Source organism: Salvelinus fontinalis, chromosome 29, assembly GCF_029448725.1.
Source record: "Salvelinus fontinalis isolate EN_2023a chromosome 29, ASM2944872v1, whole genome shotgun sequence".
NCBI classification, from domain to species: domain Eukaryota; kingdom Metazoa; phylum Chordata; class Actinopteri; order Salmoniformes; family Salmonidae; genus Salvelinus; species Salvelinus fontinalis.
In genome coordinates this window covers 29,424,867-29,451,339 of record NC_074693.1, presented here as the reverse complement: position 1 = coordinate 29,451,339, position 26,473 = coordinate 29,424,867, and the positions used below count along the sequence as shown (strand labels likewise).

The 26,473-nt window shown below is 42.0% G+C and overlaps 1 protein-coding gene across 1 annotated transcript; it reads right to left on the bottom strand.

Annotated features, from left to right (window-relative positions):
- Positions 1–128: 128 nt before the first annotated feature.
- Positions 129–26,334, bottom strand: LOC129827803 (macrophage colony-stimulating factor 1 receptor 1-like). Its single transcript, XM_055889001.1, is given in 23 exon segments — positions 129–2,199; positions 2,376–2,412; positions 2,414–2,488; positions 9,939–10,038; positions 10,152–10,263; positions 11,388–11,510; positions 14,856–14,965; positions 15,105–15,184; positions 15,354–15,516; positions 15,669–15,779; positions 15,892–15,996; positions 16,233–16,359; positions 16,553–16,644; positions 16,922–17,121; positions 18,076–18,187; positions 18,376–18,491; positions 20,051–20,246; positions 20,957–21,119; positions 21,735–21,871; positions 22,085–22,372; positions 22,521–22,811; positions 25,713–25,895; positions 26,036–26,334. Coding segments are annotated over 23 exon segments (3,336 nt in total). The 5' UTR covers positions 26,283–26,334; the 3' UTR covers positions 129–2,031.
- Positions 26,335–26,473: the final 139 nt, after the last annotated feature.

Genomic DNA, 26,473 nt, shown 5'->3' with positions numbered 1-26,473 from the left:
TTCTTATTTTTTTGTTGTTGCATATTGTCTGAATATAATTACACTCCTTCCAAGACCGTACAGTGATTTGGTTAGCAAACAACTAAAAGGATTTAATGACAAAGAATCTATTTTTGGCTTTCAAGCAGTAAAGTGAAAATAAACATACATTTATTCATTTACATTACACCATACATACACTACATACAAATCTCTTTTCTCTAATTTCCACTGCAACAGTATTCAGAATAGCTGCTAACAATCCAAGTAACTGTTATCTGACTTCCAGCTGACATATAGACTAACAGACTTATAGCTTTTATCTGACATCGTGGTAATTACAGTAGGCAGTATTAGCTGAATGCTACATTCAAAACAATGAATCAATATTATTGTGCCACAATTCACACGTTTTATCATACTGATGATGAACATCAAAATATTGAGCGGTATAGATATCACAGGGGGTCTGTGGCACCTTAATTGGTAAGGACAGGCTTGTGGTAATGGCTGGAGCAGAATAAGTGGAATGGTATCAAATAAATTGAATAAATCAATCAAATTTATTTATGAAGCCCTTTTTTACATCAGCCGATGTCACAAAGTGCTGTACAGAAACCCAGTCTAAAACCCCAAACATCAAGCAATGCAGGTGTAGAAGCACGGTGGCTAGGAAAAATTCCTTAGAAAGGCCAGAACCTAGGAAGAAACCAAGAGAGGAACCAGGCTCTGAGCCAGTCTTCTTCTGGCTGTGCCGGGTTGAGATTATAACAGAACATGGCCATCAAACACATGTTTGTATTGTCCATACTTGGATCCACATTTTTACTTTCCTTTCATCCTGATCGTTCCCTACCATAGCATATAATGTTACAATGATTTTGCCATTAACATGAATTAGCTACTACTATGGCTAGAGCGTGGAGATAGAAACAACACACATGGTTAAATGGATGTAAATGGCGTCTCAAAATCCATTTCAATGGTTGATTTAGCATGTTTAAGCTGGAATGTGATCCCCGTTTGGTTTGATCTCAGGAACGGTTATGTCCAACATCAAAATAAGCCATCATATGTATAAAGAAATGCTTTGTTAATAATAATGTTGGTGCTTATGGTTGTCCTATCACACAAGAAAATTTTTTTTTTTTTTGTTGCATATCCTAACTCTCCCAAGACACCCACAGAGAGTGGGGTCACAGCCTTGATCAGCCATTATTAATGGTCCCTGAAGCAATTGGGGTAGAGCAACCGATTTCTTCACCTTGAGGGATTTGAACCAGTGACCTTTCAATTACTGGCCCAACACTAATCTTGATGCTGTTCATATATAGGCAAACATTCAAAAATCTGCAATGTTTGCTTCTGTCTTGTTGCTGCCTCTGAAAACTGCGTATAGTATGTTAAAAAAAGCTTGTTCAACAATGTAGAAGTGAACCCGCTGACAAACGTGAATTAAAACACCACAGCAGCATTCTTTTCTACAACTAACAAATCAACAATCTCACCATAGTGGCAACAAAACAATATGTACGAACAGAGGACACAGCTTGAAGGCTGTGGACAGAACAGTCTGTTCAATCTCACCATAGTGCCAACAGCACAGTATGTACGAACAGAGGAAATAACTAGAAGCCTGTGGACAGAACAGTCTGTTCAGTCAGGGTAGGTCCATCTTTGGTGAATAGACTTAAAAGAGAAAATCTCAAACCATAGAAGAAGAAAAAGTAATGCATGAACATACAATAAGGCATTACATATATTAAGTACATAACTAAGGCACTCTGTGATTAGATCAATTATCTCCTGCGTAAGACATGGTATCTCAAGTCACAGTATATAGCAAGTCACATTACTTTTTCAGCTGCCTATCTATCTACAAGCCAAAACAGAACTTAAAAATTGCTTTTCAGGCATTCATTGCTTTACGAAAATATCCCAATTCCATTTCTATGGATATACGCTCCTAGAATGATTCTACAGTGAGCAGAAGATAGAATGTTGAAGAATTTCAGATCAGAATGTGGATGGTTTGATGATGCCAGGGAGTTTTCAGCAGAACTGATAGTTATTGGTCTTCATCAGAGGTTGCTCCTCCTCTTCGTGCTCACAGGACTGGTCACAGGAGCCGTCACAAAACTTTGTCTCGTCGTCATCCTCATCATCACACGGCTCCAACTCCTCAATCACCATGTCCTGTTGCTGGATGTTCTGGTACTGCTGGGAGAGGAGAACACCTAGAAGTTACGGTACTGCTATCTTCAGATAATTCGTTAGTATGGTCAAGCCAGTCTGACAATGGAAGATGTTTTATGTTCTCCTTAGCGTTGATGCTGTTTTATTCTGATAAGAGATATATCTACCATGTTAAACATCCATCTCCCTCTCTGTGTTACCTGGTCTGGACATTCGGGCTGTTCCCCGAGGACTCTCAATCAGCTGGCTGATTTTACTGAAGGTGGGTCGCTCTGTTGGCTTCAGATTCCAGCACATTTTCATGATCGTATACCTGGTGGGGCATCAAGATCATATTGTTATTGGTCACAATACAGTATTAAAAATACTATATTTTACTACATCATGCAAGGCCCTCAGGCATCATGGAGAAGATTGTCTCAATATGGAGCTCTATGGTCTTTCAAACCACTCCATATCAAATTATACTGAACAAAAATAATAACTCAACATGTAAAGTGTTGGTTTCATGAGCTGAAATAAAAGATCCCAGAAATGTTCCATACCCACAAAAAGCTTATTTGTCTAAAATTCTGTGCACACATTTGTTAACAACCCTGTTAGTGAGCATGTCTCCTTTGTCAAGAGAATACATCCACCTGACAGGTGTAGTATATCAAGAAGCTGATTAAACAGCATGATCATTATACAGGTGCATCTTGTGCTGGGGACAATAAAAGGCCACCAAAATGTGCTGTTTCGTCACACAACACAATGCCACAGAGCATGCAATTGGCATGCTGACTGCAGGAATGTCCACCAGAGCTGTTGCCAGAGAATTTTATAGAAACCTTCAATGTCATTTTAGAGAATTTGGCAGTATGTCCAACCGGTCTCACAACTACAGACCACGAGTAACCACGCCAGCCCAGGACCTCCACATCCGGCTTCTTTACCTGCGGGATCGTCTGAAACCCGCCACCCGGACAGCTGATGAAACTGAAGAGTATTTCAATCTGTAATAAAGCCTTTTTGTGGGAAAATTCATTCTGATTGGCTGGGCCTGGCTCCACAGTGGGTGGGCCTAGCTCTTAAGTGGGTGGGCCTATGCCCTCCAAGACACACCCATGGCTGCGCCCCTGCCCAGTCATGTGAAATCCATAGACTAGGGTCTAATGAATTAATTTAAATTCACAGATTTCCTTACATGAACTGTAACTCAGTGAAATCGTGGAAATTGTTGCATGTCAAGTTAATATTTTTGTTCGGTATTACAGGTAAGTAGCTGGTTGAGAAAATGCCAAGAGTGTGCACAGATACAAGGCAAAGGGTGGCTACAAATCAATATATTTTGATTTGTTTAACACTTTTTTGGTGTTATTTCATAGTAATGATGTCTTCACTATTATTCTACAATGTAGAAAATAGTATAAATAAAGAAAAACCCTTGAATGTGTAGGTGTGTCCAAAAATTTGACTGGTACTGTATATATATATATATATATATATATATATATATATATATATATAAAATATTTATATATATATATACACTGCTCAAAAAAATAAAGGGGACACTTAAACAACATAATGTAACTCCAAGTCAATCACACTTCGGTGAAATCAAACTGTCCACTTAGGAAGCAACACTGATTGACAATAAATTTCACATGCTGTTGTGCAAATGGAATAGACAACAGGTGGAAATTATAGGCAATTAGCAAGACACCCCCAATAAAGGAGTGGTTCTGCAGGTGGTGACCACAGACCACTTCTCAGTTCCTATGCTTCCTGGCTGATGTTTTGGTCACTTTTGAATGCTGGCGGTGCTTTCACTCTAGTGGTAGCATGAGACGGAGTCTACAACCCACACAAGTGGCTCAGGTAGTACAGTTCATCCAGGATGGCACATCAATGCGAGCTGTGGCAAGAAGGTTTGCTGTGTCTGTCAGCGTAGTGTCCAGAGCATGGAGGCACTACCAGGAGACAGGCCAGTACATCAGGAGACGTGGAGGAGGCCGTAGGAGGGCAACAACCCAGCAGCAGGACCGCTACCTCCGCCTTTGTGCAAGGAGGAGCACTGCCAGAGCCCTGCAAAATGACCTCCAGCAGGCCACAAATGTGCATGTGTCTGCTCAAACGGTCATAAACAGACTCCATGAGGGTGGTATGAGGGCCCGACGTCCACAGGTGGGGGTTGTGCTTACAGCCCAACACCGTGCAGGACGTTTGGCATTTGTCAGAGAACACCAAGATTGGAAAATTCGCCACTGGCGCCCTGTGCTCTTCACAGATGAAAGCAGGTTCACACTGAGCACGTGACAGACGTGACAGAGTCTGGAGACGCCGTGGAGGACGTTCTGCTGCCTGCAACATCCTCCAGCATGACCGGTTTGGCGGTGGGTCAGTCATGGTGTGGGGTGGCATTTCTTTGGGGGGCAGCACAGCCCTCCATGTGCTTGCCAGAGGTAGCCTGACTGCCATTAGGTACCGAGATGAGATCCTCAAACCCCTTGTGAGACCATATGCTGGTGCGGTTGGCCCTGGGTTCCTCCTAATGCAAGACAATGCTAGACGTCATGTGGCTGGAGTGTGTCAGCAGTTCCTTTAAGAGGAAGGCATTGTTGCTATGGACTGGCCCGCCCGTTCCCCAGACCTGAATCCAATTGAGCACATCTGGGACATCATGTCTTGCTCCATCCACCAACGCCACGTTGCACCACAGACTGTCCAGGAGTTGGCGGATGCTTTTGTCCAGGTCTGGGAGGAGATCCCTCAGGAGACCATCCGCCACCTCATCAGGAGCATGCCCAGGCGTTGTAGGGAGGTCATAAGGCACGTGGAGGCCACACACACTACTGAGCCTCATTTTGACTTGTTTTAAGGACATTACATCAAAGTTGGATCAGCCTGTAGTGTGGTTTTCCACTTTAATTTTGAGTGTGACTCCAAATCCAGACCTCCATGGGTTGATAAATTTGATTTCCATTGATAATTTTTGTGTGATTTTGTTGTCAGCACATTCAACTATGTAAAGAATTATTTAATAAGAATATTTCATTCATTCAGATCTAGGATGTGTTATTTTAGTGTTCCCTTTATTTTTTTGAGCAGTGTATATATATATACAGTATGTATATATATATATATATTTGACTGACATTTATCATTTGGGGCCCAGGGAGGAAGGCTGTCGTTTTAATTCGCTTTTAACCAACCGTGCTATTTATTTAATTTTTTTGCATTGTTTGTAACTTATTTTGTACATATTATGTTGCTGCTACCGTCTATTATGACCGAAAAGAGCTTCTGGACATCAGAACAGCATTTACTCACCTCGAATTGGATGAACAATTTTTCTTTAATGAGTCGGACGGGAACGATATATTCCAACCACCTGAACAGGCCTCATTCCCGTTATTCGTTGGAGAAAGAAATAGAGATTATGCGGAAAGAGATCGGGGTGTCTTGTAAGGATCATGCGACGAGTGGCTAATCTGCCTTTGTCATCCGTACTGTTAGCCAACGTTCAATCGCTGGAAAATAAATGGGATGAACTGAAAGCATGTTTAACCTACCGACGGGACATAACATTTTTTAATATCTTATGTTTCACCGAGTCGTGGCATTAATAACATACCGATGGCGGGTTATACACTCCATTGGCAGGATAGAACAGCAGCCTCTGGTAAGACACGGGGCAGGGACCTATGTATATTTGTAAACAACAGCTGGTGCACGATATCTAAGGTTTTGCCTGAGGTAGAGTATCTCACGATAAGCTGTAGACCACATTATCTACCTAGAGAGTTTTCATCTGTATTTGTCGTAGCTGTCTACATATCACCACTGACCAATGCTGGCACTTAAACCCCACTCAATGAGCTGTATATCGGCAAAAACAAACAGGATAACGCGCATCCAGAGGCGGCACTCCTAGTGGCCGAGGACTTTAATGCAGGGAAACTTAAATCAGTTTTACCTAATTTTTATCAGCATGTTACATGCGCAACCAGAGGGAAAACAACTCTAGACCACCTTTACTCCACACACAGAGACGCGTACAAAGCTTTCCCTCGCCCTCCATTTGGCAAATCTGACCATAATTCTATCCTCTTGATTCCTGCTTACAAGCAAAAATTTAAGCAGGAATCACCAATGACTCAGTCAATAAGAAAGTGGTCAGATGAAGCAGATTCTAAGCTACAGAACTGTGTTTCTAGCACAGACTGGAATATGTTCCGGGATTCTTCCGATGACATTGAGGAGTACACCACAACAGTCACTGGCTTCATCGATAAGTGCATCGATAACGTCGTCCCCACTGTGACCGTGCGTACATAACCCAACCAGAAGCCATAGATTACAGGAAACATTCATACTGAGCTATCAATCAAATCAAATTTATTTATAAAGCCCTTTTTTACATCAGCCGATGTCACAAAGTGCTGTACATGAACCCAGCCTAAAACCCCAAACAGCAAACAATGCAGATGTAGAAGCTAAAGGGTAGAGCTGCCGGTTTCAAGGAGCGGGACTCTAACCCAGAAGCTTACAAGAAATCCTGCTATGCCCTCCAACGAACCATCAAACAGGCAAAGCATCAATACAGGACTAAGATCAAATCGTGCTACACTGGCTCCGACACTCGTCGGATGTGGCAGGCCATGCAGACTATTACAGACTACGAAGGGAAGAACAGCCGAGAGTTGCCCAGTGACACGAGCCTACCAGACAAGCTAAATAACTTCTATACTTGATTCGAGGCAAGTAACACTGAAATATGCATGAGAGCATCAGATGTTCCAGATGACTGTGTGATCATGCTCTCCGCAGCCGATGTGAGTAAGACCTTTAAACACGTCAACATTCACAAACTGATTACCAGGACGTGTACTCCGAGCAACTGACAAGTGTCTTCACTGACCTTTGTAACCTCGCTCTGTCTGAGTCTGTAATACCTGCATGTTTCAAGCAGACCACCATAGTCCCTGTGCCCATGAACACTAAGGTAACCTGCCTAAATGACTGTCACATCTGTAGCTATGAAATTCTTTGAAAGTCTGGCCATGGCTCACATCAACACCATTATCCAAGAAACCCTAGACCCACTCCAATTTGCATACCGCCCCAACAGATCCACAGATGACGTAATCTCTATTGCACTCCACACTGCCCTTTTACATCTGGACAAAAGGGACACCTACGTGAGAATGCTATTCATTAACTACAGCTCAGCGTTCAACACCATAGTGTCCTCAAAGCTCATCACTAAGCTAAGGACCCTGGGACTAAGCACATTAATCTTCAACTGGACCCTGGACTTCCTGACGGGCCACCCACAGGTGGTAAGGGTAGGTAACTACACATCCGCCACGCTGATCCTCAACACGGGGGCCCCTCAGGTGCGTGCTCAGTTCCCTCCTGTACTCCCTGTTTGCTCATGACTGCACGGCCAGGCACGACTCCAACACCATCATTAAGTTTGCTGCTGACACAATAGTGGTAGGCCTGATCACCGACAATGATGAGACAGCCTATAGGGAGGAGGTCATAGGCCTGACCGTGTGGTGCAAGGACAACAACCTCTCCCTCAACGTGATCAAAACAAAGGAGATGATTGTGGACTATAGGAAAAGGAGGACCAAGCACGCCCCCATTCTCATCGACATGGCTGTTGTGGAGCAGATTGAGAGCTTCAAGTTCCTTGGCGTCCACATCACCAACAAACTAAGATAGTCCAAGCACACCAACACAGTCGTGAAGAGGGCACGACAAATCTATTCCCCCTCAGGAGACTGAAAAGTTTTGGCATGGGTCCTCAGATCCTCAAAAGGTTTAACAGCTGCACCATCGAGAGCATCCTGACAGGTTGCATCACTGCCTGGTATGGCAACTGCTCGGCCTCCGACCGCAAGGCATTATACAGAGGGTAGTGCGTACGGCCCAGTACATCACCGGGGCCAAGCTTCCTGCCATCCAGGATCTCTATACCAGGCGGTGTCAGAGGAAGGCCCTAAATATTGTCAAAGACTCCAGACACCCTAGTCATAGACTGTTCCCTCTGCTAACACACGGCAAGCGGTACCGGAGCTCCAGTCTAGGTCCAAGAGGCTTCTAAACAGCTTCTACCCCTAAGCCATATGACTCCTGAACATCTAATCAAATGGCTACCCAGACTATTTGCATTGCCCCCCCCCCCTTCTCCGCTGCTGCTACTCTCTGTTATTATCTATGCATAGTCACTTTAATAACTCTACCTACATGTACACATTACCTCAAATACCTTGGCACCGTTGCCCCCGCACATTGACTCTGTACTGGTACCCCCTGTATATAGCCCGCTATTGTTATTTTACTGCTGCTCTTTAATTATTTGTTATTCTTATCTCTAACTTTTTTAATGTATTTTCTTAAAACTGCATTGTTGGTTGAGGGCTTGTAAGTAAGAATTTCACTGTAAGGTCTACGCCTGTTGTATTCAGCACATGTTGCAAATACAATTTGATTTGATTTGAATGCTGGTCCGCTATAGACGGCTGGAAAGGCTCTGTCCAGCCAGCTGGTGGTGCTGAAATGGCGGAGGCCACCCAGGCACACACTCTTGTTTTCTTGGCGAAGGCTGTGGTAGCTGTCCTCCTGAATCAATGGTGTGACCATCCAACTGTTTGTTATATACTGTAAATCTATTTTTTATGGACTTTACTAGATAGATATTGCTCTCCTGTTTTAACTGTGATGATTATGAAACACAAACATGTAAAGGTTCTGCTTTACTGTGCTCTGTTGTAGCCCTATTTCATTTGTTTATTTAGAGAAGACACGCACGCCTATTATCCCGTGCCTTTAAATGATCCTGTGCCTTTAAACATTCTAAAGGTTAGAAGTATCTTCATCCATTGTCCAACTGTTTCATTTACTATAATTGTTTTTAAAACCTTTTAAAAATGTTGATGCCTGTTGCTACTGTAAGGTGTACTTTTCACCTGCCATACTTCTGCCTTGTACTACTTAGAACCCTTTTTGACCAAACTTTGGGATTGTATGTATCTAGATGCTACAATGATAAGCATGGTTGATTGTGACGCACAGAGATGCACCCCTCATAAACGCCACCACAGTCCCACCAGTCTTCTCCCTGCCTGGGCTGTGAAATGACGCTGTTACGGACTCCAGTCTGCTGATCATGTGGCTAACACGCAGAACCATGCCTGACAGAGGACTAACTCACCCCCACACAGAACCATGGTTGATCAAGAACTAACTTACCCCCACACAAAGGGTCCCTGATGACTAGGTTGTAACTCAGTCTCTGTAGCCTCTGTCTATCTTTCTCCGGCCTCACAACACAAATATTCCGGGTAGTGTGATAACCACGGTGAATTGACACTCACAGTTGTGCAGAGCCTCGGGGGAAAAACACACCATTTATTTCTTGTTTCTGTGGTGTTTTTGATGTTTGAGGGGAGCTTTGTAACTTTTTCAATATGGGGCTCAGAGGAAGTAATCTGGAATCAGCCATGCTTAATGGATTAAAGGCACAATAAATATATTTATTTTTATCATAAATGCTGAAAAGGGGGTATGATTGGAATATAGGGGGTCTTTGTTAAGTCTTACAGAAAAATATAAAAGGATATTGTAATATGCATGAATCTGTATCTCAATGAAGCTAGGCTTACTCAGTGGGGAAAAATATGGTGCATTAAATCTTAAAAACTTCCGCCTCGTTTTAGCATGGGGCAAGGTTATTGAAACCTAAAAGCCTTTAATGTGTAACTTACATCTCTGGAGGGGCAAAGTCTGGCCGGGACATTTGATAACCAGACTCTATCATCTTGTAGAATTTGGTGTCCACCAGGATACTGGGGTAGGGGCTCTTTCCTACAGAGATTAAACAAAACACATGAATACATTTAAGAAGAATGACTGAATGACTTCACCAAAAAGATGTCAAATTCCACTGTGTTTATATATGCATGTTTATGCCAGCTCACCTAGAGAGAAGATCTCCCATAGCAGGATCCCATAGGACCAGACGTCACTCTGGACAGTGTAGAGACAATCAAAGATACTCTCTGGAGCCATCCACTTCACTGGCAGACGCGCCTACAGACACATAGTGTGAGGGAATACATATTAAAATGTGTATATTTAACAGTTTATATTTAATACGCAACACAACCTCAAAAGCAAACTACAATTGCCATGACTGCAGGCAACAGAGATATGGAGTGTCTTGACCTTTTCCCCCTAGAGTAGATGTCAGCGCGACGTGTACATCAATTAACAGAATACAAAAGTCCCCTATAAAATATGTCTGTTTAAGCTTGATATATCTGTATCTCTGTTTTGCATAGACTGCGTCTCAGTCCACCACATCCGCCCATGTCGGCCTTCCGCATCTGCGGTGGAAGGTGGCAGAGCTACAGTGGTGTTTGTCAGACCAGGAGAACGGTTTAGATTGTTTTAGAAAGTTGAGACTCTCACAAACACGATGGTGTTCTCCGTTTTGCTCTAAGACCCCCACAAGCACCATGGGACTCGTCTGAAGTCGGTACCGCTGATCTACAAACTTCTGTCTGTAATGTCTGAACAGTTTGGGCTCAACACTAACATGACCCCACCATCAAAGGCGAGACTCTCACAAACACATACATGTTGATTGTTTTGCTCTAGGACACCCACAAGTATCACAAGACTCGTCTGAAGGTCCCCAGGAACCAGTTTAAAAACTGAATGGAAGTATTTTTATTTATTTAACCTTAATTTAACCAGGAAATAAAGGTATACAGTATACTGTATATGAAAGTAGTTTAGTGCCTAATAAAGGAGCTAAATAAGGTTAAACAAAACTATAATAGTTTCCTGATCTTTCTTATATTTCTCAGATATGGGACACTTCCAAACAAACTTTCTTTGATTTATTTTTTACTATCTGTTTTTCCATGTATGAATACGTTATTCAATGTGTTTCTATGGGATAATAGCAGTAAGGTCAAATTCAATGTTTCATCATTTTGGTAAATATTTTTTACACACTGACAAGGGGCCTAAAATTCTAAATTCAAATATCTAAATGATTCTTGGTACGACCATCTTAAAACAATTCCATATAGTTTAGTAGAAACCCAGGCCCGGGCCCTTAGTAAACACGTGAAATAGTTGTTACTGACACAGAACATGTTGTTATTGAGGTGGTTGTTCATTTGAGGTTGTTGTTGTTTGCTCACATTGCCCTTCACCACATAGTTGGAGTCATTCATGATGTCACGTGCCAGGCCGAAGTCACAGATCTTAGCCACACGGCGGTCAGTCAGGAGAACGTTCCTGGCTGCAACATCCCGGTGAATACACTGAGAGAAAGAGACAGACAGAGAGAGGATCACTTCTAGTGGCTTACCACAACCTCACAAAGAGCTCTCATCTGTATCCACTGGGCACACCACATCATTTCAACGTGGAGAATTGGGTAATACTTGCTAGATATGTTGATCAATGAGATTCCAACATATTTTCACCCACTCAAAAAGACAGCCAACAGTTAGTTGAATTCCCAATGTGTTATCACTACGCTTTCCACAATTTAATAAAGGTGTTTTGAACTGGGGGTCCATGGCCAAAGCAAAGGTACTGCGAAAATATTTTTTTTAATTAAAAAGTTGGAAAAATATTTTTGATTTTAAATGTTTTGATAAATGACGCTAGCAACAACAGAATGAACACATTTTGAATTACATACCTACAGTAGAAAAGAGGAAAATATATTATCTATAATGATGTCAACTTTATTTCTCAACTCCTAATATTGAGCAATTTACACTCACTGGAGCTGATCACCCTCACTGGAGTATCTCACATACATATGCCTTGAAAAAGCACCTGCTAATAAGCTACCAGTCAATAGGCTACCAGTCAATAGGCTACCAGTCAATAGGTTACCAGTCAATAGGTTACCAGTCAATAGGCTACCAGTCAATAGGTTACCAGTCAATAGGTTACCAGTCAATAGGTTACCAGTCAATAGGCTACCAGTCAAACGGCTACCAGTCAATAAGCTACCAGTCAATAGGTTACCAGTCAATAGGCTACCAGTCAATAGGCTACCAGTCAGTAGGTTACCAGTCAATAGGCTACCAGTCAATAGGTTACCAGTCAATAGGTTACCAGTCAATAGGCTGCCAGTCAATAGGTTGCCAGTCAATAGGCTGCCTGTCAATAGGCTACCAGTCAATAGGCTACCAGTCAATAGGTTACCAGTCAATAGGTTACCAGTCAATAGGTTACCAGTCAATAGGCTACCAGTCAATAGGTTACCAGTCAATAGGCTACCAGTCAATAGGTTACCAGTCAATAGGTTACCAGTCAATAGGTTACCAGTCAATAGGCTACCAGTCAATAGGCTACCAGTCAATAGGTTACCAGTCAATAGGCTACCAGTCAGTAGGCTACCAGTCAATAGGTTACCAGTCAATAGGCTACCAGTCAATAGGCTACCAGTCAGTAGGTTACCAGTCAATAGGCTACCAGTCAATAGGCTACCAGTCAATAGGCTACCAGTCAATAGGCTACCAGTCAATAGGTTACCAGTCAATAGGTTACCAGTCAATAGGTTACCAGTCAATAGGCTACCAGTCAATAGGTTACCAGTCAATAGGTTACCAGTCAATAGGTTACCAGTCAATAGGTTACCAGTCAATAGGCTACCAGTCAATAGGCTACCAGTCAATAGGTTACCAGTCAATAGGCTACCAGTCAGTAGGCTACCAGTCAATAGGTTACCAGTCAATAGGCTACCAGTCAATAGGTTACCAGTCAATAGGCTACCAGTCAATAGGCTACCAGTCAATAGGCTACCAGTGAGGCAAGTACCGCTGGCTGCTGGTAAGCTTTCTTGACTTGGACATTCATTTTTGCCAACACATGGCTAACCTTTGTTTAACCAGCTAAATATCTGTTCTTCGTGAAAATGTGTTTGGCGTTACCTTTCTAGCTAATAGGGTGTTAGAGTCTTCTTGTTATAATGTGGGGAGATCAACATAATGAAAAACTATCTACCAAATCTATTCATTTTAAAATGTTTATCACATCTCTTTGCCATTATAATTCACCTGACATGTGAATTATATGTTTTTTGCTAACATATGACCCCTAAATATATATATTTTTTATTAAAATAAATACATATGACGGGGGTCACATTTGCCTGGTAACGTATAATGGGAGTCCCTGGGTCACTGGGTTGCCTGGGAGGGGGTCCCTGGGCAAGAAAAGGTTGAAGACCCCTGGTCTAAAAGGTCTGGTGGGGGGCTAGGCCCCCTGTCCATAAGTTGGAGAATGTCACATTTTTCAATGACCTGAAATGGCTTTTTTCATGCAATCTAGAGCAATAATCATTATGCTTAACTCTATGTAAAAAAAAAAATGTATATACATACATACATATATGTATATATATATATTGTTTTATATATAAATGGGACAAATCTGAGGGGGGAGATGCCCGTGTGACCCCTATGGGAAAGAACATGTAGCCATGAATGTGTTACTCATTTTAAGGTTGAATAAATACTGTTACATTAGTTTGTAAGATAGCCATAACATTAGGCTATTTACTGTCTTGCAAAAGTAATATTGACTTGTGTTTGGTTGGCAATGCAACCAAATTTCAACATGTAAAGGACATGTACTGTATCTACTGCTTGGATGGTTCCATCTGAGCCACTGGCTTAGTCTTATTAGTTTGTCTACAAATTAATAATTGATATGTTGGATTCAGTCTCCATCTCAAACATCCAAGTGAAAGAATAGGACTAAATCAAATCAAACTTTAAATATACTTTAAATACAGTTTGATTTGATTGAATCCTATTCTTTAACTTTTTATTTTTGGTTGAGATGGAGACATAAATCTAACATATTTATTATTAACTTGTGAATTCCATTTGAAATCAACCAAAGCTTGAAACCCTAGGCCTATATGTGTTGTCTATTTTTAGTTGAATCCTGAGTTGAATTGAAACAATAGCCGTTGATGACTTCCCAAATGTGATATAGGCCTAAATAGCCTCATTGATGATATATGATTGATAAAGTATGGTTACATTTCATTAGCTCTGTTGAACCTACCCTTTGAAATGACTTCGATAGCAACAGTAAATGTATTAAGTGGAGATCTCTCAACAATCATTCTCATGACAGCACATTGGTAATAGTCAATAACAAATATCAAAGCTAAGCAAGGCTGAGCTTCGTTAAAGACCGAATGTATAGCTGTAGATAGATCAATTCCCCCAGCAGGAGGTGCCGCCCAGCCTATTGTTTTTCCCTTATAGAGGATATCGCATAGAAAATCTGATGTTTTTTTGAAAGGTACAAATAAAATAAAAATGTATACATGGCTTGTCTTTGTTGAAAATGGGTTGACATAATCCTGTGGTTAACATGTTACCCTCAAAACAACAAATCCAATGCATTTTCCACGTAGATTCCACATCACAATATGTTGACAAATTATGTTGAAACAACATTGATTTAACCAGTTTGTGCCCAGTGGGTAATCTCTACCTGTGAGATGATATTTAAGAAAATATTGTGTGACCAATTATCACCAAACATAATCTCAAACTGTGAAATATGCCTAGTTACACAAGCCTTGTTTCGCAAGCTTTGTTTTGAAACTGTGTGTTGATGTGACTCACGTTCTTGGCGGCCAGGAAGTCCAGACCTTGAGCCACCTGATAGGAGAACCTCAGCAGGTCATCTATGTCCAACGGCCACGAGTCTGGCCCTCCCTCCTCACACAGAGAGTCTGATAGAATAGAATAAAATAGAATAGAATGTATCGATGTCCACCCAAATGTCCAACTGAGTCAAAGAACAATACAATGGAGAACTTGTGCAGTGACTGGTGCTTGATAAATTAGAAGGTAGTACGACAGATTGTTTACCCAGAGAGGAGTTGACAGGCTGGGGACCAGGCCTCATCTCCAGGTAGCTGTCAGAAGACACACTGGAGATTCCACTGTCACTGGTAGAGGGAGGGGAGGAAGGGATCAGAGGGTGAGGAGGAGGTTCGGGAGGAGGCTAATCAGACAAAGTGGTTACTTCACCAGGCTGCTGCTATGTATGTTGAATAAAGGTTACTGAGAGTCCACCTGCTTTTTCATGAGCTTGGTGCATGCCAATATAATCCACACCTTCTGATGAACTGTTTCTCCTCAGAGACGTTCTTGTAGTCGCTGGTCTCTTCTAGTACCTCTGGCATGTTCATGACAAAGTTCAGGAAGGTCTCCTGCTTGTGTCGCAGGAAGTTCAGAAGGTCTCCATGACTACAGTACTCGGTGATCACCAGTACGGGTCCTTAGAGAAGATTAATGGATATTCTTTTATATAAATTGAGAGATTTTAAACTTCCAAATATACTGTATTTTTTAAGCTAAATATTTTGGTCAAATTTGATTCAAATACATATGTATTTTCCATGCATTTTATGGAGAGTGCTTTGTTCTCACCTGCCTGAGTGCAGGCTCCCAGCAGGTTGACAATGTTCTTGTGCTGTCCCAGGTGACTCAGGATCTTCAGCTCTGACATCAGAGCCTCTCTCTCATCTGAGTGGGCCCTGGCTGCAGAGAGAGAGAAATTACCCTGTACCGCTCAGATCACAGCCATTTTAGCAGACTTTAATCAATTCTACTCCTGGATTAAAAAGCGTTCTCTTTTTCAATGGATTCTGACCTTTGAGCATCTTGACAGCCACTCGTATCGCATTGTCGTCCTCCCCCAGACCATAAGCTGTGGCCTCCACCACCTTCCCAAAGGCCCCAGCTCCTAGGATCTTCCCTGCAGGTCACACAGCCAACACATCACTTACAAATGTAACTGTAAGTCAATATACTTTCTTTTCGTAAGGAAATACAATTTATAGTTGTACATTTATTTGAGATTCCATGCATTCTCCTTCCAGCAAGCACTGCCTTTTCAAATCAAGATACAATGTATTACCCAAGAGTGAAAGATCTAACTCCAAAGTACCAAACAACTGCAGTTTAAGAAAAGTTTAAGAAAAGGTCACAAACCTAGCTTGAGCTTGTCCCTGGGAAACTCCCACTTTTCATTGTACGGCAGCTGACTTGGGTCGATAAAGGTGTAGTTGTTTCCATCACTGGCCTGGATGATCTTCCACCGGATCTCATATCTCGGTTTCTGCAAAGGGAAGGAAATTTTTATTAGTCAATCATTTGAATAACTAAAAGGAAACAGTGATTTGAAACTAGAGATATTTGTGAATACTCTATTCATGGATATATCCATTTGTTACCTAGGTTTATTTTAGATGAGATTGCATACTGGTCTCTCAGTTTATTTTGTATATGGTAGAGGCTGTTGTGTGTCCTACCTGCTTGTACTTGTAGAGCAGGAAGATGAGTAGCAGGATGAGGAAGGCGAGAACACCAGCTGCTCCCGATAGGGTGGAGGTGAACACTTTATCTATCCAATCAGAGAGCAGACGGAGAGTCAGGAGGGAGAGTGTAGATGACACTCGGAATGTTCTATGTATAATGGTTTTGGAATGGGTTTATGTGGAACTGAGGAAGTATAGCTGTAGCTAAAGTAACAGATTATGTGAATCTGAATCAACAAATGAACGGACAGTTCATGTACAGTTCATGTACTTGACTACGATGACACAGAAACAAGGAGTGTGAACTAAGGATTAGACAGTAACCATGAGGATAGCCATGGATGACTGTGTTTTGACTCTTACCGGAAACTTCCATGGCGAAGGTGTCTTTGCCAACTCCGGCCAGGTTGAAGGCGACACACTCCACGGTCATCCTACGGTTGGACGGTCCCACGGTCAGGACGCTCTCGACTTCGACCGGCCCGTACTCCTCCCTCTGGACCTCCACCGTCTGGGCCAGAAGAGGAGCAGGCATCTGGAGACCTGTGTTGTTCTCATTGCACCTGTTCTCATAGAAAGGGATAGAGATAGGTTGACTTCCCCATTTAGTTATGATATCCAACATAGACAACATGGAGAATTTTTACATCTGATTTTTAATATGTATAAAGACTTGCTAAAGTGCAAAAAATCAGCATTTTGACATGTGCCTCAGTGCACCCTCTGAGACTTCTTGGTCAATTTTAACCCACTTCATTCCAACATTTCTCCAAGCTATTTTGTTGGTTTGACAGAGTCATTTCTGAATATTATTATTTATTTTGTGTCATTCATATGTCCCTCATTTTAATGTCAACCCTGTCACGTGAATTAAACTCTCATTTTAACATGGTGAAACTGTTCCTTTTTTTTTCAAAAGGAACAAACATCTAATAATCAAAACATCATGTAAAAGCAGGTGAGCTGGTTCGACTCTTTCTGGCAATTTTCAGCTATGTTGTGGTGGAAAACTGAGCGGGTCAAGCATAACACGTCAACCGTGTTACCATTTAGATGGATAGGCTAGAAAAGTTTTAACAATACTTTTTTGGGGTTGAAGTTTGCATTCAATTGCCACTCGCTGTTGCACACAACAAGCTTCCATTCCCCCTGTCACACTGGGGTTTATGATTGATTTTAAGATGAAGTGGTCAACCCTGATATGGTCAACCCTGTTACGGTCAACCATTACTTTATTTGGCACTTAATAGGTACTTACTTACTTACTGAAGTCATTTTTGTAATTTAACATCTTGCGATGGGAAAACATGTTTTTTATGAAGTTGAACATGTGCTCTTTATGATTTTTTTTTACCAAGTTACACTTCTCAAAAGGCATCGAATTGGTGGAATGATCCATTATACCTATTTAGTCTCTCCTATCATCAATGATGCGTATGTCTGTGCTTATTAAGTCTCTATTTCACCACAGCAATATCATACCACTGCCCTCTAGTAACCCTCATGCAAACACTTACGTGGCTCTGATTCCAGAGCACTGGTACCAGAGGATGATGGGAGCAGGATAACCGAATGACGTACACATGAGGCTGGTGATGTTCTCCCATCTCACCACGGCAACCGGCTTCTCTGCCAATCACGAGAGAGCATGGTTAAATAAACAATGTTTTAAATACAGATACAGATAGTCAATAGATGCCTTGATAAAACGTGTATTCCTCAGAGAGTTGTTGTATGAACTGACGCAGTGTATCTGTATCATTATGTCTGTGTGATAGATATTCAATAGATATTCAAACTACTGATAATTTACTCACGATACATTTGGACTTGGAATGTGATGGATGCGTTGGCCATGGCACTGCTGGCATAGAAGGTGTACTGGCCTTGCTCTTGTGCAATCATTCTCTTTAGCAGCAGGGTAGCGGAATACCTGAGGGGAAACCAGGCAGGATCTGTTGTAGCACCACTAGAGATCTAACCACTGGAGAGCTAACCACTGGACAGTGTGTAAAGTACTTGAGAAGAAATACTTTAAAGTACTACTTAAGTGTTTTTTGGGGGTTTCCGTACTTTACTATTTATATTTTTGACTACTTTTACTTTTACTTCACTACATTCCTAAAGAAAATAATGTACTTTTTACTCCATACATTTTCTCTGACACCCAAAAGTACTCATTACATGTTGAGTGCTTAGCAGGACAGGAAAATGGTCCAATTCACACACTTATCAAGAGAACGCATGGTCATCCCTACTGCCTCTGATCTGGCTGACTCACTAACCACAAATGCATCGTTTGTAAATTATGTCTGAGTGTTAGTGTGTACCCCTGGCTATCCTTACATTTTAAAAACAAGAAAATGGTGCTGTCTGGTTTGTTTTATAGAAGCAATTTGAAATGATTTATACTTCTACTTTTGATACTTAAGTATATTTTAGCAATTACATTTACTTTTGATACTTAAGTATATTTAGAATCAAATACTTTTAGACTTTTACTCAACTAGTATTTTACTGGCTGACTTTCACTTTTACATGAGTAACTTTCTATTAAGGTATCTATACTTTAACTCAAGTATGTCAATTGGGTACTTTTTCCACCACTGCCACTGGAGTCTAACCACTGGAGATATAACCACTGGAGATCAAACCACTGGAGTCCAACCACTGGAGTCTACCACTGGAGATCTAACCACTGGAGATCTAACCACTGGAGATATAACCATTGGAGATCTAACCACTGGAGTCTATCCACTGGAGATCTAACCACTGGAGATCTAACCACTGGAGATATAACCACTGGAGATATAACCACTGGAGATATAACCACTGGAGATCTAACCACTGGAGATCTAACCACTTGAGATATAACCACTGGAGATATAACCACTGGAGATCTAACTACTGGAGATCTAACCACTTGAGATATAACCACTGGAGTCTAACCACTGAATAGCTAACCACTGGAGGTCTAACCACTGAACAGCTAACCACTGAACAGCTAACCACTGGAGTCTAACCACTGAACAGCTAACCACTGGAGTCTAACCACTGGAGTCTAACCACCAGGCTCAATTGTTACCGCATATAGAAAGAGGGGGAGCCGGCTGGTGAGCTAGATTACTGGAGCTCTTTAACAAAAGAGCAATGAGTGCAGATGGTGTGATGTGCTGAAAACTACATCATCGTTCTCCTCAGACTGTTGCTACTATGCCTCATCACGGAGGTAAAACATTACAGAAGCTCCTTCCTTCTGGTTTCATAGTACAAAACTCTCTGGACCGCTGAGTTTTTTCCAGATGAACTAATAAACTTCTGCTGCTGCTTACCAATTCTACTATGAACAAGTCAGCTTCTGATCTGTGAACATTTCACATTGACACTGTCTCACACCCCTTTTCTGCTGCTGCGCTTTTGTCCAACAGGCCCAAATGTCTTCCCAATACAGCCGCTTCATTCAGTCAGTTCCCTTCACCTTGTTGTGCTCACCTGTTGTTGTAGCGTGTGAAGATGTGTTCCTGTGTGGGCGAGGACGTTGGGGTGTCCCAGCTCTGGGCTATGATCTGGGGGTACGCCTCGATCAGGACACAGAGCTTCAGGTCCTCCCCCTCGTTCACTTCAATGGACAGGCCTTGGTGGGCTAGCTTGGAGGACAGCTGGGGGGACAGACGGATGTAGGGCTCCTCTGGACAGGAACACAGAGAAACATGGAAGAGTTATATTCAAGGTTAGCCAGGGTTGTATTCCTTAGGCACCAAACCAAAGAAAACAAAAAATATAGATTTTCCTTTCCTTGTAAAACCTTCTACTGCAGTTTGCCCTAAGGAATACAATCCAGTTCTGTGACTGGAATGTGTTCTATTATACAATGGGATTGTCTAATCCTGGATGCTGGTTGGTTATAACCACGGTTGTCTTTTTCATGGCTGTTGTCCATTGAGACGTTGATCAATGAGATAACAACCTATATTCACCTACTCAAAAAGACAGCCAAAATGTTGTTGAGTTTCCAATGTGTTATCAATATGCTTTTTACCATCTCAAAACCACAACCAAATTCCAATGGAAAAACAATGTCAGATTTTTTATTTAGTTGTCACCCAAATGTCTATCACTATGCTTTCAACCATTTCAAATCACATCAATGTTAAAATGTGAATATAATGTCAGATATTTTGTTTATTTATACAACAGATGAATGTGTTATCACTATGCTTCATCTAATAACAGAACCAACTGACCTGGATTGCAATTGAGATTCTATTAAAAGTACATGGTGCAAATGATAAGGGCTGTTTCGAACATGCAGCAGGTTGCGAGATTGGGAACTTATCTGGGCTAGCTAAAGCCAACTTCATAAAATTGTTGGAACGACACAGTTATTCATTAACTAACCTACGACCAGCAGGTAGGTGGCAGAGCTATTGACTCCAGCCTCATTGGTTCCGGTGCAGGTAATGTTCCCTGTGTCTGACTGGTCTACTGCTGGGATGGTCAGGATGCTCTCAATGTCCAGACGGCTGTCCTTAGACTGGACATTCTCCTCTATGGTGGATCTCTGTAAGAAGAGACAGGAAACTTTTTTTATAACGAAGACCTATTATCATGCAATTTGTTTTGGCCAACTCTGGGATAGAGCTACAGCTTGTGGCACAGTGGAACAAATAGGTTGTTTCAGAAACTCTGACAGTGGAACAAATAGGTTGTTTCAGAAACTTTGACAGTGGAACAAATAGGTTGTTTCAGAAACTCTGACAGTGGAACAAATAGGTTGTTTCAGAAACTCTGACAGTGGAACAAATAGGTTGTTTCAGAAACTCTGACAGTGGAACAAATAGGTTGTTTCAGAAACTCTGACAGTGGAACAAATAGGTTGTTTCAGAAACTCTGACAGTGGAACAAATAGGTTGTTTCAGAAACTCTGACAGTGGAACAAATAGGTTGTTTCAGAAACTCTGACAGTGGAACAAATAGGTTGTTTCAGAAACTCTGACAGTGGAACAAATAGGTTGTTTCAGAAACTCTGACAGTGGAACAAATAGGTTGTTTCAGAAACTCTGACAGTGGAACAAATAGCTTGTTTCAGAAACTCTGACAGTGGAAAAAATAGGTTGTTTCAGAAACTCTAACAGTGGAACAAATAGGTTGTTTCAGAAACTCTGACAGTGCTTGCCTTCTTGGAGCTGTAATTCCAGGTGACGTTGTAGTTGAAGTTAGGGTTGTGTGTGGTGCAGTGGATTCTCAGCTTCTCTCCCACGATACGAACATACTCATCCTTCTCCAGGAATACGTAAGGTGGGAAACGCAGCCCTGGACACAGAGGGAACCAGATACACGACATGTATAATCAAGTAACATGCAGATGCTCCTTTTTCAATTAAACTCAATTTTGAAAATATCCAATTTGTACACATTGTACAGTACAGTACGAACCATGGGCCTGATCAAGTTTGTACAGTATGCTTTGACCTAGGTCTGGTCACTTTATCTAAAGTATCCCTCCACAACACTCAACCTACTCACTTTGAATGATGTTGATGGAGAAAGCCTTGGAGGTCCTCTCCACCCCGTGGAGCTTGGCGCTGCAGACATAGTCCGCGTTGTAGCTGGGTTGGAGGTTGCGGATAAGGATGCCTCTGCGGGGGTCTGCTGTGTAGTTCATGCCTGGGGGTACGGAGGTGCAGTTGTCCATGCGGAGCCCCAGGTCTGTAGCCTCTGGGTCAGTTAGCAGGCAGGAGAGCAGATAGTTCTCCCCCTCCTTCCTCACCACACTCAGGGATGTGCTGCTGGTCCAAAATAGGTTGTCTGGGTCTGATGGAGAAGGTGGGATGTGTTAGAATGAGAGCTACTGGAGAGATACGCAAACAAAACCATGCCCCCAAGACTTTTAAAATCAAAATCATCACTCTCTCTACAGGTATGGTAAATTAACAGCAACTCAGTACTCTTCTGAGCTTACCTTTCACGTACACGTGCACTGTAGAAAACAAGTCCTGGCCCTTAACGTTCACACTGGTATATTCACACTTATAGGTCCCAGTGTGTTCTGCAGAGGGACGGTCCACCCTGAAGGTTCTGACTCTCCCCTTGCCTTTGGAGATGAAGCGCTTGTGTTTGGCCAACCGGGTCAGCCAGTTGACTGGCCCATCACCTTCACACCTCAGGACTAATGGGGTGCCAGGATTCAGTACTACCTCAGGCCCAACCACAAGTTGAGAGTTGAGCTTGATGACAGGATGCCGCCATTGTGCTGAGGTAAACAGAGACCAGAGATGTTAAAACTCGTTCACTATATTGGGCTGTTTGTATTGTTATTATAGCAGTACATGGACATACACTTTAATGGTTAGGACGGACTACCTCTTGACCATGTGAACAGACCAGGAAACTCAAAACATGGTTAAATTAATTGGTGTTCATCAACTCAACTCTGATGACTATTTCTTTCTGTTTTGACCCTTCCTGTAAGACCGAGGAGAACTGAAAGTCGTCCTGGTCACTCTGCGTTAAACAGTTAACTTGGACACTGCAAATTGAGGAAACACATTGCAGAGCTGGCCCTAAAGGAGAGGTCTCACTCCTTCTCTCACTTCTGCTTTCCAGCTCTGTATCTATGTCATGATGAAAGGAGACTTACTAACAAGCAATGATCCCACCATGCAAAGTCTCCTATAGACTACTCATACCCTCTTATTGCCTTGCCCTTTTACACCCTCAAACACAAGAAAAAACAAAACAAAGAGTTGACTCAGGGTTTTCTCTTCCAAAAACAGAAAGGACAGATGGAGACAGAGGGAGATAGAGGGAGCTATATGGGGTGTAAAGACCATGGAGATGTTCTCCCTTGGGGTGTGACAAAGCTAACTGCTGCCTGGTGACATACAGAGAAACAATGCCTTCTTTGAGACACTCCAACAACTTATTGGGGTCAAGGGGGTTTCAAGAACTTCAAGACAAATCTCCAGTAGAATATGGCTTTAAAGGACATTTATATTTGTTTTCTTCATTTAACTCTCTAAAACCTCATTTGGGCTTTCTCATGGTGAAGTTTTATTCAGCATTCACTCTACTGTATTTGGCAACCATGAAGCAGACGAAACATCACCATGAAACATCTCAACACTACAGTAGCCTAAGTGTTCCCTCCATTTGTTCTGACATGTAAAGTTTGTTTCTTGTTTTATCTCAAAGCAGAACTGAGATTTGTTGTTCAGCAGACTTATTTATCACAGTCCACAGCTCAACCTTAGAGGGTCAGAGGGAGGGGGCTGTTCTTGGTTTTGTGCCATTCAGCATTCCGGGTCCAGATTTCCTGATAACATTACACACCACCTTCCTATGGACTCCAAGTATACTAGCTGCCTATCAAATACAATGTGGTACAATGGAGCAAGACCTCAGCCGTATGTACAGGACAGTACTGTCCTACATATGATTGTTCATATTCAAGACCTCAGCCATATGTACAGGACAGTACTGTCCTACATATGATTGTTCATATTCAAGACCTCAGACACATGCTTCTTTGATATGTTGTCTGAGCAATGTGATGTGACATTTAAAGGGGCAATCTGCAGTTGCTACACCCATTTTTGGAGTAACAAAACAATGATATTGTCACGTTCCTGACCTGTTTTCTCTTGTTTTGTATTTATTTAGTATGGTCAGGGCGTGAGTTGGGTGGGTTGTCTATGTGTTGTTTTCTATGTTGGTGTTTTGTGCGTTCGGCCTGGTATGATTCTCAATCAGAGGCAGCTGTCAATCGTTGTCCCTGATTGAGAATCATACTTAGGCAGCCGGGGTTCACGTGTGTGTTTGTGGGTGTTTGTATTTCGTGTCAGTGTTCGTGCCACACGGGACTGTCTTTCGGTTTGATTCGCTTTTGTTATTTTGTTTCGTGTAGTGTTCAGTTTATTGTTAATAAATCATGGACACTTTCCACTCTGCGTCTTGGTCCGATCCCTACACCTCCTCTTCAGACGAAGAGGAGTAAATCTGCCGTTACAGATATGTACTCATTGATCCTTGAAGAATATACCTTAGAAATGCCCAATGAGCTAAGTTCAACTGTCACACTCCATCAGCCCACATAAAAAAAATCTACAGTTTACTAAATAATGCTACAGAACTTACTATAGAATTCTGTAGTAAACTGTATTATACTGTAGAATACTATAATACACACTGTAGTAAACCTCGACCATGTGTGTACTTACTATAGAATGCTGTATACTGTAGAACACTATAGTAAATACTACAGTATTATCCCCCCCCCCCCCAAAACACTGTAGTAAATGCTACAATAATGTCTGCAATAACACTACAGTAAATAATACAGTATACTACCTTCCGCAAAACACTACAGTAAATACTACAGTATACTACAATCTGCAAAACACTACATTAATTACTATAGTATATACTACAGTACTTTTTTACTACAGTATTTATACTATAGTTAACTGTAAATACTAAATACTACAGTATTGACTTTAGTCCGCAAAAACAATACATTGAATACTACATTATTCATACATGTACCGTAGTATACTATAGTATTTTTTTCATGTGGGAGAACCCAAAATTGAGCTTGGTTTACTCCAATGTTTGTAAACAATGTAAATGTAAACAAGCACTAAATAGCCTCAAACCATGGTTAAAAATATAATTTTGATATCATGGATGGTCAGTCCTTGCATCCATAGCCATGTCTATTGCTTTGAGAGTGGCTACATTTCTCCAGCCAATAATAGTAGCGGGGAAAAAGTGTTGTTATTGTTTTAACTGCTGAATTGGAGCTTTAAATTGCATTTTTAGTCAGGCATTATCCACGTAAAAGTATGGAGGACACAAGAGCTGCATTAAATACAATGTCAAAAATACTACCGTGTGGCCCGTGTGGTCCAGCTGTTACACACGTATGCCAGAGGGTTCAAATCAGGCCCACCTCCCCTTTGACTCACACTCCCACTATCTCCCCTGTCTTTCCAAACTTTACTATCTATTCAAAAAAGCAAAATAATTACAAAAGGAGTGGGACTGCTCCACTCCTTCAAATAAAAAAGCACCTTTAAACAACACAACACAACCAAACCAAGTCATGAACCTGAATCCCAATATAATCGAGTACAAAACAGGTGTTGAGTCTTACCTTGAGCTGCAGTGGGCAGGATCCCCAGCAGAAAGGCCAGGTACAGCACCATCCTGGATCTTCTCCAGCTCTGTGTCTCGCTGTATGTCTGTATGTCTCGGAGTGTTGTTATTGCGTCTGTGGTCAAGGAGAGAAATGAGGAGTCATCAGGTTGGAGCTCTGCTGTCATACACTTCTTCTTTTCTAAGGACGAGTGGGAAAACAAAACGTACAGGATTTGTCACTTTGAAATCTGGAAATATAGACCAAACCTTACTGAAAGCCTATTCAAATGTGATTTGCACATGGCTAAGATTGTAAACATCAGATGAACTCTACTGTACCTGTAGATGTCTTCAGAGCCGTGGTAAGATCTGATCTCACCAAGCTGTATGGGTCCAACATCCAGGAGCGAGAGAAGTCCCGCCAACCCTGTTTCTCTTCTGTCTCCGTCTCTCTTAGTCTGACCCGCAGACAGTAAAAGAGATATAAACAGACAGACGGACAGGCAGAGGTGTCACGCTCCCCGCTAATAACCATGCGTCTCGGTTTGGTTAGCAAACAGTCCGGCCCTCCCAATCCTAATGCCATGGTGCTGAGAGCTGAGACTAATCTCCTGTGATGATGGTCACACTGCTGCACTGCTGCCTAGCCTGCCGGCCTAGCCCCAGCCCCAGCCTGTTCCAGCCAGCCCCAGCCCAGGCCTCCATGGTCCTCAGCCACAAGTGGAGCAGAGGGCTGGGAGGACAGTAAAAGACCTCTTTGATGGCCCTCAGAATGGA